This window comes from Bombus affinis, chromosome 11 (genome assembly GCF_024516045.1).
Source record: "Bombus affinis isolate iyBomAffi1 chromosome 11, iyBomAffi1.2, whole genome shotgun sequence".
NCBI classification, from domain to species: Eukaryota; Metazoa; Arthropoda; class Insecta; order Hymenoptera; family Apidae; genus Bombus; species Bombus affinis.
Window position 1 is genome coordinate 1,952,308 of NC_066354.1, and position 14,305 is coordinate 1,966,612.

The 14,305-nt window shown below is 37.5% G+C and overlaps 1 protein-coding gene and 1 long non-coding RNA gene across 2 annotated transcripts; one reads left to right on the forward strand and one right to left on the reverse strand.

Annotated features, from left to right (window-relative positions):
- Window positions 1-54: 54 nt before the first annotated feature.
- Window positions 55-1,338, forward strand: LOC126922197 (exosome complex component RRP46). Its single transcript, XM_050734562.1, has 5 exons — window positions 55-264; window positions 323-436; window positions 527-648; window positions 717-860; window positions 932-1,338. Exons 1-5 carry the CDS (start codon window positions 165-167, stop codon window positions 1,112-1,114), a joined length of 663 nt encoding a protein of 220 aa, XP_050590519.1. The 5' UTR covers window positions 55-164; the 3' UTR covers window positions 1,115-1,338.
- Window positions 1,339-3,308: 1,970 nt separating this feature from the next.
- On the reverse strand, window positions 3,309-5,153 carry LOC126921656 (uncharacterized). The gene is made up of 2 exons (XR_007712502.1): window positions 4,659-5,153; window positions 3,309-3,909 (listed from the first exon to the last, which is right to left on the reverse strand). It is a non-coding gene; the product is annotated as an uncharacterized LOC126921656 (long non-coding RNA).
- Between the last annotated feature and the right edge of the window lie 9,152 nt (window positions 5,154-14,305).

The window sequence follows — 14,305 nt, forward strand, 5'->3', positions numbered from 1 at the left end:
CCTAGGGAATTTTGTTTCCTAAACGTTTAATTTGAATTACTGTAACACGTGCTACATATGTATATATATATATATTGTTCTATATCATATTATAACCTCTAAACCACGAATTTCCCGCCAAGTTGAATTAAACAACATATGCTTTTTAATTGTAAGAAGCGGACATGTCTGAAGAAACGCCGGAAGGTGAATTTAGATTACGACCAATGAATTGTGAATTAAACCAACTTTCAATGCCTGATGGATCGGCAATGCTAATGCAAGGTAGGTTAACTTTAATTATCACTATCATTATTTATTAATAACATTTTATATATTTTAGGAAATACTGCTGTAGTTGCTGGAATATATGGACCGATAGAAGCAAAACCACAAAAAATGATTTATGATAAAGCATCAGTCGAAGTATCATACAGTCCTATCAAAGGTCCAGCAAGTAAGTGAAACAAAATTTTTAATTATTGAATTAAAGCTGATTCAATTGCTCAACAAAATAATGATATTAATACATTATTAATTTTTCAAGAGGTGGATGACAGAATGACAGAAATGTATATCAAAGAAACTTGTGAAGCTGCAATAATTGTTACTTTCCATCCAGCAACTGCTATATGCATTAATGTACAAGAATTAGAAGATTCTGGTGGGGTATGATCTTTACATTCCTAGTATAAAACCACTTATACTATATATTAATAAATATGAATAAATTTTAGATATTAGCCTGTACAATAAATGCAGCATGCTTGGCACTTATTAATGCTGGTATTCCAATGAAATTTACTATTGCAGCGGTGAATTGTATGATACAGGAAGGCACTGAAAATATTATACTAGATCCTGATACTACTCAATTACAGGTATTTAAAGGAATATTTGTATACTTTAAGGGAAAAATGGAGATATTTAACGAATTATCTATCTATTTTAGGAAGCTAGAGCAGAATTTACATTTGCATTTGATAGTATGAAAAAAGATGTTATATGTTGTAATACTGTTGGTTGCTTTACGGAGACAGAATTTTTGGAAGCAATGGAAAAATGTAAACATGTTAGTCAATATATATTTGATTTCTATAGAAATCTTGTAAAAAAGTATGCAAATGTGATATAATATATATATATACATATATTGTTTGCAAAACATGTTTTAAATACTTCTATCAGGATCAAGCAACTTGCCATTACCATCTTTTTACCACATGCGAAAAAATCAATTTAATGATCTATTAAATCAATTAAAAATGAGTATTTTGATTTTATCTCAATCTTAATCTTAATCAAAGTGATATATATTTTGTCAAATATCAACTTTAAATATAAGAAAACAAAAAATTATTTATTTATTTATTTATTATTTATTTAGGGAAACAATCATTAAACAAACATTAAAAACAATCGCGATATCTCGTTATTCGTAACATTAAAACAAACACAACTATCATTTCATTGTATTAAATTTGTCGGGTTTCTTCTAAATTTAGTCCCGAAAATCTCTAATTACAAAAAAAAAGGAGCCATGGTTAACCATTGTCTTACATACGTACGTGCAAACAATTATAATGCCCATACATAATTATAAAATCGCAAGTTCGTTTTGAAAACCTTCTTGTGACCACGACTGTGATAATGAATTTGAATAATCCATAAGCGAAACTAGAGACGAGTTGAATTTTCTACTCGTGCCAGTTTCACTGTCGATTTCTTAAATTTGAATTTCAGAGACAGGTTGGACACGTTATAACGCGCCTACCCGATCGGAGACTGTCAAATCTGTCCTGATCCTACCCATTTATAATTAACATTCACACCAGAAGGTATGCTACCTGTTTACCTAACACTAGATTTGAAAAAATGGCAAGAATCGAGCAAACCAACACAATCATCCTTCAGTTCTCAGACATACCATCCGGATGCGAAAAGCTTATACTAGAGAGAGGTTCCGAAACGTCTCCAACATTCGAGTTTGACATACAACTTTTACATTCTAATTAACATAACATTTTCCTAAAATCAACTGACGGTGGCTAGTGACCATTGTTTTATTAGCGATTAACTCTAAATAAATAAATAAATAAATAAAGCATAAAATATTATTACTCGCAGGTAAAACATTTATGTTATCTAACCAATCACCCGTGTTGATTCGGATTATTCGCCCTACGACATGATTGGGTGACTGGAAGAATAAAAATTGCATGCAACTCACCATTAGACGCGAGAGATATCGTCATTAATGTTACCTTTGTTCAGAAAAGGTCGTCCCTCAAATATCATATCCTATGGTGGAAGTGGAGGTTATGCAAAATCTATAATAAAACGTGTTTGAAATCTATCAAATGCTCGAATTTGCTTGGATGTTATAAATTAATGGCTTAACTGTTATAAATTAATACCAAACCTTTGTAAATCGTTAAATATGAGAAAGTACTTCATGTTATATTCACTTCTTCAGTACCTTGACTTTGTTTCAAATTTTACCAATTTTCTTGTTCGAATTGAGTATACAGTAGAATTCCATTTATTTGAATTTATCGCGGGATGAATACGTAATTCATATAATTGAAGTTCATATGATAAAAGCGTACTTATTCTCCTTACTATTTATGATCTCTTCTTCATACAATAATAGTTCACTTCCAGAGAAGTAAATTTAATCACCAAATGTTTATTTCATTATAATTTTGTATAAGTAAACGACGCGCGTCAAACGAATTAACTACATTCGACATAATGTTATAAACTGTAGAGGGCGTAATAAAACCTCTAAATTGGTCGGTGTTACAGAACATGTGGCGGAATTTCTCTATGGATATAATATCACAGAATAAGAACTTTATTCTGTCTAATTTTCAATGTTATATTTTTATAATATTTTGTAATATTTTTATAATATTAATTATTAGTGTACATAAAATATTACAAGACTTTAACATCCTATCCCTACAAACTTTCGTTTGAAATTAGCGTTTAGTTAAATATAATAACTGCAGATGGCTCCAATAATTTCTCTGTAAAGTGCTGCACTCTAGTTGTAGCTTTATTGACGAATTCTTATTCGCGGTTTGTGGTTTGTCACGTTTAAAGAAAATTTCGTTTTCGTCTTATTGTCGTGCCATAAATTATAATTCAGTTTTTACTAAACAACGAGCACAGGAAACAATCTAGTTAATCATTTTTCTATTACCATTTTTTGGTATTCAGTTCCTTATTACGATGTACTTATTTCTATTTTCAGATCAGCGCTAGAATCAATTGGGAAGTACTTCTAACCGTCATACTTCAAATTCAATCAATTTCCGAGAAGATAGGTTTGTCTAATCACTTTATTGTTTAATTACATATAATTACATACCTGCATGATCTTTCTTATATCTCAAACGCATGCAATTGCATTAATATGTTCAGAGTTATGTTATCGCTTCACCAGACATTCTCGTGCAATATTTCCCTGTAATGCATAAATATCAAGAAGCAAATTCAAATCAACAGGTAGCTTCTCAACTTCCTCCGTCGCCCTAGCAATATAACTTTAAGTTTCGCGGTCATTTATCATCGTAGCCCATTAACTTACGCCATAACAATCGGCGTTTCTTAGATTGCAATTATAGTAAATTTTCGTGCAGCTTTAACGAACCGTGTATATGCTTCTCTAATAACAGCAACGACTTTTCGTTGCCATCTTGTCTACTGGATACAATGAATTATTATACAAGTGTTTCGTTACTTCCCTCTTCCATCGTGATAGTTTGAGTGTCGTGACGAATCGCTGACTCAGCTGTGTCAATCATTTCGGTTGCGTTAATTTCTGTGGCTGCTTTCAGGGGAACCGTGCAGTAGACGATTTAAGGTTATAGTATGCATAGACACATAGATACCTATAACCTATGCATATGTATATATATCTATCTGTAAAAAATAATGTATATATGTACCTATTTGTAAAATACCACGTTTGTAGAAATAATTCAAATACAATAGTCATATTATCGCAGGAGTTTGAATTTTACATAATATTTCGTGTAATCGATCATATTCGCGCGATTTCGAAACAATATAACAATGCATACAAATAGACTTCTCCGATAATCTTTGCATTACCATGCAAGAGTAGATATGCATCGGTTATGCATGTTGCTTAGTTAAAGCTAGTGTGGCGTGTAGCGAACGTGACATTGTGGAATAAATAAAGTTATATAATATGGTAGAATAAATGTGCATATCGATATCGTGTCCGGCGAATTTGCATCCGTGCACGTGGTACTACATTTCGACCTATCGCCGTAGCGCAGCGCTATTAAAAACGAATGGCAACCAATTACGCGGGAATGCAATTGCGACCATCTTCGTACGAAAATGATCGTTCTCTGCGATATTTCCCAGATCCGTTCTCCGACTTTGATAATTGCCAGTTGGCCAATTATCATTTGTAATTCCGTCAGAGGTCGAAGCAAACCTGCTCGAGAGCAACTATGCTACCGTGACTGAAATTCAACCGTGCTTGTACGTTCGTTCTCCGTTTCTAAACTGGCTACAAACGGTTCCCTTAACGTACAGGATAATGAGGTCTATCCGCGATTCTGGTTATCGTTGCCGAGTATCTTAGACCTTTTCCAGGGAGGCAAAGAGCAACTAACTGACACGTAAAAAATCCTTACCAACGTCCTTGCTTGACGGTTTTCAACCTTGTCGGGAGTCTTCCTACGCGATTATCCGTGTCATCGACGAGCTTACAGCGATTGACTGTGCATGTTAGTCGCGTATGAGTGTATCGTATGTGTACTATGTAGCGTATCGTGCAACGTGGGTGACAGTGGAGAGAGTGATGCCTACGAAGGAGATCTCGAAGAGGAAAGAGACAGCTAGCCTCGACGAAACGAATAGAGTGAGAAGGGTAACGATGTGAAAGACGAAAGGAGAGAAATAAGGGGAGGAAAAGGGAGAGGAAGGGGGACAGAGAAACGCGTAGCATGAAATAAAAGGGGTGGGAGTGAACAGCTAAGGGGGGAGAGCAAAGTAGGGTGGGCGGCGACCGTTTCAAGCGGAGGAGTGCCGTAGGGGCCGATAGAAACGAAGACCGTTGAGTTTGAGGCGAGGTGAGTGAAGCGCGGGCGTCACGACGACGTCGGTATCGTGGCTGGCCTCCGCCAATCCGTCCCTCAGCGGCCATGTTGCTCGTATACCTGGGGCGGAGCGCCATGGTCTCTGTCTTTTTACGTTCTCCAAGCTTCTCTTCCGCTCGCTCGCTTACTCTCCTCCTTCTTCGCAACCAACGTCGCGTCCTCGTCTTCTTGTCGTTTCTATTCTTCTCCTTCTTTCTTTCGTTCTTTCTTTATTCGTTTTGTTTCATTTTTCTTCCTTCGCCTCGCTCCCTCTATCTGGTACGCGTACCTTGTTCTTCTCGTTCGCGCTCGCGTTACACTTCTCGCAGTCGCGCTTCTTTGTAGCTCCTCTTTCCTTCTTCTTCTTCGGGGGTAGCCGATCGCGCACCTGTGTGACCGGTGACGTAATACAGCTGGTATCTTGACCGCCAGCCGACCCTTTTCGCTTCGGTACAAGAACCGATCGTGTCACGGTAGCGTTGATCTTCGTGGTTTATGAACACTCCTTGGTTTACCAAGTCTTGGCGTTCTTTGCTTCATTTAGTTAGATATTCTATACAAACCACTTAAAAATTGTACGTAGAATTATTATATACGGAATATTCTTAATCCTATGGAAATCTGATGCAATATTGCGGTATGATAGGTTATATAGTATTTCCGGGACAATTATTTATCTTATATTCTTCCCAAAATCGTTCATTTTCTATCATCATTTTTAAATGCTTCTCCTGCATTCATTTTGCAACAGAATGATTTGGGACGTGATTGGGACGTAATAGAATCATAGAAAAGATCTTATAGGAAAAGATACAAAGTTGAGATATATGTATAAACTTAAGATTTTTTCAATTATTTCTGAATACGAAACGAATAATAATTGCTATTGTACCACTAGTGTCAGTTTCGGATATCATCCCTTTCAATGCGATTTTAAGTATCCATCTTCCAGTACATAAGTATGTACCTACTTAAAGTCAGGTGACTTGAATACAGACAAATTTCAAATCAATTAACGTGTATAAACACAAGTTGGATATCAAGTTGTAAGAATTCATCTAACTCGACTAATCGAAACGAGGCTTAATTGAAGATCTGTATCCCTGAACAAATGATCGGTTCGCGTGGAATCTTCCACGCGGTGGTTACTTAAACGCATCGACTCAATAGAATCTGTAAGATATACGAGACGGAGAAACGGCATCTGTGAAGTTGAAGTGAATTATTTCCAGCGTGGACACGAGCAATTATTAGGATGCACACGGCCACTCGAGTTTCCCTCCGCGTCGTTCCGTCTAGGCGGCGGCGTAGCGGTTGATTTACGTCGCGTTACTCGGCAACGTTTTCGCCTCGCAACTGGGAAATAACAGTTCCGTACTTAACGTTTCGTTTTACGATTACGCGAATCGTATGTAATTGCCGGCTGCGAGCTCTGGCCGCCAGCGCGATTGTATTTCGCCTTCGAGACCGCGTCAACTGTCCTATAGATCTTCGCGCGGCGAAAGAGAGCTGAGATAATTGTGCGAACGCGGGTCCCGCCGGGAAACTCTGCAATTATCGGTATAGTATAGCGTTGCTCTCACGCGGATGGAATTCCTTGGCTCGTTACGATCTTTCTTACAAATCAATTAGTTGAACATGAAGATATCACCGAGGAAATCGAGAACGATCGCGTTTCGTTGCACATCTTTTTTTGAGAATTCATCTTTTTAAGTTGTTTGCTCTGCCGGATATGTGTAGGACAGAAGGCAGCATACCAATTTCTAAATATTTTATATATGTAATACGTAGATGTATTAAATGGTTTATTTATTGTTAGTATATTAATTTAGACAGATTTAAATAATATAATTGTTCAAGGTGTATAGAAATCATTAAATTTGTGATATATGCTGTGTTTTATTGCATAGAAAATATATAACAACGAGTTTACAAATCTCTAGGATTTAAATATTGAAATATTTCGTTGTACCTATGTAACTATCTACTTATATTAAAGACATTTAAATTATTAGAAGTTAAATTTGATATGATTATTAACAATTCGTCTTTATACATTTTTAATTTCGCGATCAAATTCTGATTAAGAAATAATTCAGTAGACGTCTATTTCAGTAAGTATTTTATGAAGATGATTTGAAACGTAATTACGATATCATTTGGCTTAAAATTAACTTTTATTAACGTTTATCAACTTCTTTCCACAAACAGAGATAGTATAATTAAATATTATTCGGTTGACGACAGCGCGATGCGACATCATTCGGATTCTTTTGGTGCATCGAGGCTTATGCTGGAGCCAAAGATAGTAAATTGACAATACTAAAAAATACGATACACAAACGTAGTGCAATTTGTTCTACATTTTCTATTTATTCATCTCGAGAGTAAAAACTTGGAAGAATATCTCAAATTTAATAAATATATGAGAGTTACATCGATATGGTAATTTCAAGTTGCTTGAGTTCGAATAATTTGAGTAATCTGAACAAAACTTAGTGATAGGCACTTTTATACAGAACTATAAAATGGGGATAGAATTTTCACGTAGGTATAATCCGTAAATATTTTTCCATCATTTTATTCAAGTACCTATACCTGCTTACGTTAAAATCGTATTTAATCATTGTGAAGATTGCAGAACAGCATTCGAACGATCGTTCTACAATTCAACCGTCTTTTCCGGTGGAAAACGCGGCGTCCGGCATGCGGATCCCCGGTGTTTGCGTAACCCGACAAAATATACAGATCGAATTCGGAGTGATTTGTTTTCTTTGCCGTTAGAAATTTTGTTCGGCCGTCCTAGATGGCTACCGGGTGAAAATAAACATTTTTCCGGGCTTTTTTGCCGGTGCACACACGCACACGTTATTCGCGTAGCGTCGACGCGCGCGTCAAATAGTTGGAAACGGCCGAGCATTCATCTTCCAACTATTATCTCCAACATAACTCATCTGTTTTCCCCATCAGCCAAATTGCCGTTCTCTCTCGAAATCGACCAATCTCCTCCCTTTCATCCTGTTCTCTCTCTATTCTGTCAAACACTGCCCGCTTTTACATCGGTGACTTACGATTCGCGAAAAAGTATCACCCTGAAATCCCATCCAGTTTTGTGATTTACTGAAAAAGACAAATTTTCACCTAGATGTATGTAGGTACAAAAATTCGAAAGTTGTTACGGAAATCAAACCTGTTCGGAAAAAATTCTATCGTTATTTTTGACTGGCGATCAACGTAGTTTCACTCTGAATAATTCTATGATCGTTAGATATCGGATATTTATGTACAATCATATTGTTCATCTATTAAACATTGTAACTAATATTAAACTTTACTTTGGATATTTTATATATCTCTTTTTAAATTTCCTATAAATGCCTAAGAATGCACAGTGCAATTATCATCCCTCAATTTTGTCAGGCTTCTAGCATCTGCCCTAGGTATCTGGGACAACGATTTAACGATATCGCGTTATTTCACGTTACTACTTGACTTTCTTCCATTGGGGCATCGAATTTCAGGGTTCTGGGGGTTCTAGAAGCCAGGACATCCCGCGGACGAGACCTAGCTATCCACGGGGGTCAGAAATGTAGAAAGATAGACAGATAGAGAGAGAAAGAGAGAGAGAGAGAGAGAGAGAGAGAGAGAGAGAGAGAGAGATCGTGCTCGATCCGTTCTCGGCGGGGATGCTCCGAATTCCGAAAACGAGACCGTGCTCCTCTCGTGGGCGGATCGTGGCCCATAAATACTTGCGGTGTAAACACGAGTCGCCGAATGTTTGGCCAGCCCGAGCTCGGCCAACCGTGCCACGGATTCGATCGTCTGATGTAAACCCTTTGGTTAAATAAACCGGCCGGCAGCGTACGAGCCACGTTTCGTACGCACACATCCAACGATCGTTGCCTGACGGTGTTAGTGAGCAATAACGCGAGTGAATTAATTATTAATTCCACCCCTGGCCTGGCTATCCTTGCCTGGACCGAATGGCCTGGTACTACGTTGAAACCAGACGAGATTTGCGACGATCTTCGGTTAGAAGAAACGTGTTTACGATACACAGAAGATATCGGTTTTATAGAGTATCGAAATTCGTAATATAAGGGAAGGAAATTTAGCCGGTCGATAGTAAGATCCGCGTCTCGAGGTGCGAGGATTTTATCTTCACAATCGCGAGCTCTTATCTGATTCGGCAAAACACCGTCGGAGGAAGCAATAAATCATTTTGCCCCGGGAAACAATCGAAATTCAGGTATTGTCACGTGGCGGTCATGAGATCCGTCGTTGCGACATAGAGCTCGAACGTTCGATCTACGTTTCATGCACCGATTTCTCGGAAACGTTGAAACACTCATATCATAATATGATCGTACACCGAGATATTTTTATACTTCTGAATAATTTTGTAACACCGTGGCATACAGCTACGTGATATAAGGCACTATTTACAGAAATAGCAAATATTGTAGATAACGTATGGCTAATTAATTAAAATATTTAACAAATTGTACATACGTATATTTGAGGGTTTATAAGTATTTGGTCATGCACGAAAAAAATATAACTGCCATTGCATTGTATCGATATAAAGCGAGGATTTTATTAAGAAATACTATATCCTTGTCATCTTATCTATGCAATTATTTAATACAAAGAACAGTTTGTTTCTCTTTTTTAACAAATTTATTGCGTCTTTAAATAAAATAAATGAGATTGATATATATTTCCAATATATCGACGCCGATCTCTATTAGCCACAAGTTTCAACGAAAACCGTGTATTTACAGTAGTAGCACCAAAATTAACCTCATCTGCGTCACCAAAAATTATCTCGCTCTTACTTTAAACACCCATATTTTTGCAAAATCAAAAACCTATAAACTCATCGATGAAAGCAATAAAAACTTCTACCAATACGTTAGCAATAAATATACCTAACCATTATAATGTGAAATAATGTGAAAAAGAAAAAATCCCGACTCGACCCATCAATTAAATCGTCCAACAAAATAAAGAACAGCAATTGATCCTCGACCCAACGGGAGAGCAGGCATTCCACCCGAATACCTCGTTCGTAAACGCGAATATTACCGAACTACCCTCAAACGGACGTGTTGCGTACGCGCCGATATACGAGCGAGTATTAAAACGCGTTATCGCGGCAAATAGCCGTCGTTTTTCGACGTGGGTAACAGGGAAAGAAGGGTCGCGCGTTTCGTCGTCAAGGCTTATTCATAACGCGCGCGAACGGACGCGCGAGTAGTGCACGTGTAACCGCGAGGCGAGAGGCGCGTTTATCGCGCGATGCAACGTGCAATGTGCGTCGGGTGGGCTGCGCCACGGGGGTCTCTCGTCCCGGACGTGTATTTATGGCCGAAAAAATATTTTATCATAATAATACGAAGATACGTAGCCACGGTAGACTCTACCTTTCTCTCTTTCTCCTTCTGCTTCTCCTTTTCCTTCTCCTTATCCCTCGTTCGTGCGATCGTGGTGCAAATGAGCAGCTCGCGTATCCACCGTATAAAAGAGAACTCGAATCTCCACCGTGTTCTCTCAATGTTGCCTCGTTTCCTCGTAAGAACTCGAAGGTAGTAGATACGTGGTACGTAGCCGACGCGATAGGTTCACGCGATTACCAGAAAAGTTATTAGGATATCGATCGGGATCGAGGATTTTTCGTTGGTTTTTACGCCACTTTGTCCGTGCACGGGGGTGCCACCGTGTGCTGCTGGAACCGGTGTCGGCTTGCATGGCGAAACCGAGCCGCGCTATAATGCACGCTAACGAAGCATAAAATGTGAGAACGAGCGGAACGTATTACGCTCCCTAGTACACCGTTCGTTTTGCTTGCTTCGTACGCGCGAGTGCACTCAAGAGTGGTCGAGAGGCTCGTCGTTATTACGCTCGGCGGGGGTGGGCGGGGGAGGTGGAAAAAGAGGAGAAAAACGAGCCAGCGCGAACTCCGCGATACGTTACATGCATCGCGACGATCTCGCCGCCGGTGGATCGTCACTGGGGTTCAAAGGGTCGAAGTTTCGCGGGCTCCGACGTTCTCACGACCCTCGATTCACGTCGGGTGCTTCTTAATCGTCTCTAAATCTCGGAGGTGTTTCTCGATGTCCGAGCAAGCTACATCAGAGTCAACTAAATCGATGATAAAAGCGCACGCTTCCTCTCCCGCTGACTGGCCTGACTCGCGCGTACAACCACTTAACACATTAGCCGAGGCGTATATGCGGGGTGCAAAGTATCCTCGTTTAAAGAAAGTCCTGGAGAAATCGTGGTATCGTGTTCGGTTGGTTACTCGCCGCGACGTATGTTCAGACGAGTTACGAGGCGGCCGCGCGAGCAGTTGCAGCTGCGACTCTAATTGCACTACCGACTCGTATTTGCATACGCGAAAAATATCCTCTGCTTCATAGCTATGATTATTATTAACTTCTCGACGGCGGGATACTGGTATTATTGAACCTTCGTTGCGCAGCTGAATTTTGTGACGGCCATTTTACCGTCGTTGTTATTATTGTTTCGTGTTTATTGCGCGTCATAATCGACTCATTATGATCGACTCGATGAGGGAACAGAAAATATGTAGGTAGTTGAATAACATATATTGGGTGCGGGAAAGAATTCTGTATACTTTATAATTTTAGTTTTACGGTCCATAACGTTACTTTAAATTGAGATATCTTGTTGCTTTTTGCCGTGTCTATGGAAGTGATATTGGAGATAGCGTTTATCATTTTAGATAGCGTTTACCATTCTGTTTGGAATATAAATTGAAAAAATAGCCGTAAATGTATGAAAAGTATATTCAATAGATGTTATGTTTTCGTTACGCATTAAGTTAATAAAAATGTTGCTTAAGTTATGGAAATGATTTATTCTGCGTTTGATAAAAATCAACATTAAGATCGTGTAAGAGAGATTTTAGTTTTAAAAGATCGATGAGAAGTACATCGAAATTATATCCATTGTTAAAAACAAAGATACATTTTATTCAAAAGAATACAGAACTCACTTTTAATCTTTGGATTTGTATAAATCTTAAGATCGTGTACGATGTTATTCAATGGTTTTTGTAACTTTTTATCATGATGTTTAGAATACTATGCAATATATTCACGAATCACCGATGTATATATCTCTTCTGTTATATATTTGTATATATATAGATGTAGTAACACTTATCTATATGGGTAAGTAATGCGGACAGTTGGGTAGGTTCGTAATAACAATATACAAGTGGTTAAAATAATGACTAAAAGCAATATTTATCATTTTATAAGATCAACAGATTATAAATTCGCGTAGTTTATTTAAAAACTTACCAACAGTATATTGGAATTAAATAGACAATTCACTGACGTGTTCACAGGCTTGAAACATCATTGTTTATTAATCAAACATGATAGCATTTCTCTATTCCTATAGTATACAACGATTTAATACATCCGATCCGTAATGTAGAAGCAAAACATTCTGAGGATAAAGAACTTTTGGAACAACATAATTGTTCTATAACGTTTGTTACTTATAGATTTTATTATTGCATATTAGTTTTCGAGAATCAGGTTTATTACGTGGTATAATAACTGTAATAGTAAAAAAGGATAAAATCGTCACTAGTATGTTTACTTGTAGCTTCCTGTAATTAGATCTCATCGTGTTAAAAATAAGCAAAATAGTTGCAATGGCAATATATGCGTATATATGTATGAGGATAATTTATGAACAAGATTAGAACTTAACGCAACAGTTAACATCAACGACTAAAATTAACGAAGAGTATAATAGCCTACGAGTAGAACGTTAGATGCAATTTTTTTAATCAGTCTTTCATCAAACGAATTATGTATGTAACATTTTGTGTTGCGTTCATGCTACATAAATGCATAGAGTTTATCGTTAACGTAGACGCTAGACTTACTAAATTCGTCACAATGATGTTCGAGACTTTTGGTCCTTACGATTATTAAAAACATGTATTATACAACTATTTTTAATTTTTTTTCAAATAGAAACATGATTCTACCTATTCATTTTCACTCATAATTTTAGTTATAATAATTTATATAATTGTGTTACTTATTGTAGTATATTATAAGTCAGAAGTTCTAGCGTTAAACAATACAATTGCCTAATTATTAGTTCTCGCAGTCTATTTCACATATGTTTCCCATTCATTTTAAGCTCATCACTGGACTCGAAATATTATCGATCGTAATAACACGACGATCGCAGTCGGCAATTTCTAACGTCGACTTTTTGACAGGAGTCGCGGGTACATCGTAAGCAGCCCCGCTGGCGATCGTTAAACTTCCATTTATAACCCAGCAAGTAGTTTACAGTTTGGCGAAACGCGATGAATAGAGTTGTTTGGGCTGATCCTCGAGGATCCGATGACACGGCACTGCCCGCTGAATCGTGGGTGTATCATTAATCATCGTTCAGTGAAAAAAACAGATCGCGTCACTTCGATGACGTCACAAGTTTCGCGGATTGCCAGGTCACGTATCATCATCGCTGAGTTTCTTATTGTTTTTTCTAGAGTAAAATAACTTGAAGAAAGTATTTTTATAGCTATATTATGGTCAGTAGAATGACTACGTTAAATATAATAAGTGGACTGTTAAGAAGTAACGCTCAATTGATGTCTAGCACGTGGGACTTTGAAATAGGTATGGATGATCTTAAAAATCAATAAAATCTTTCGAATAAGTAATTCAATTATTCTAGTTATGAACTCTGATTATGGGATTAGATAGTAATTGAATTATCCATCCCAGTCAATTTTACTCGTGGAATATATATTGATATAAATTGACACAACTACTTTATATACTTTTCCTGGTATATACTCTACAAAACAGATACAGTTAGATAATTATTTTTCCTACAACTAATGCCAACAACAGCAGCGTACCTTATACCACAATGATTCTCAGCGCACCAACTCTCTAAACCTTTAAATTTACATTACAGATGACAATCTAATAGAATCGTTGGCGAGAAAATTCAGTTCTATCCTTCGTGTCTCCACAATTGTTTCTTTATCAATTTTACACATTATGTCAGGCTACTGCAAGTAAATACATACTCGTACCTATACTCATTGTCATTAGATCAGCTTAGTAGTTGAGGGAAAATACTGCGAGTTTCGAGCTCTTAACCGGTACATCTGACACAGGCAGCGAATGGAG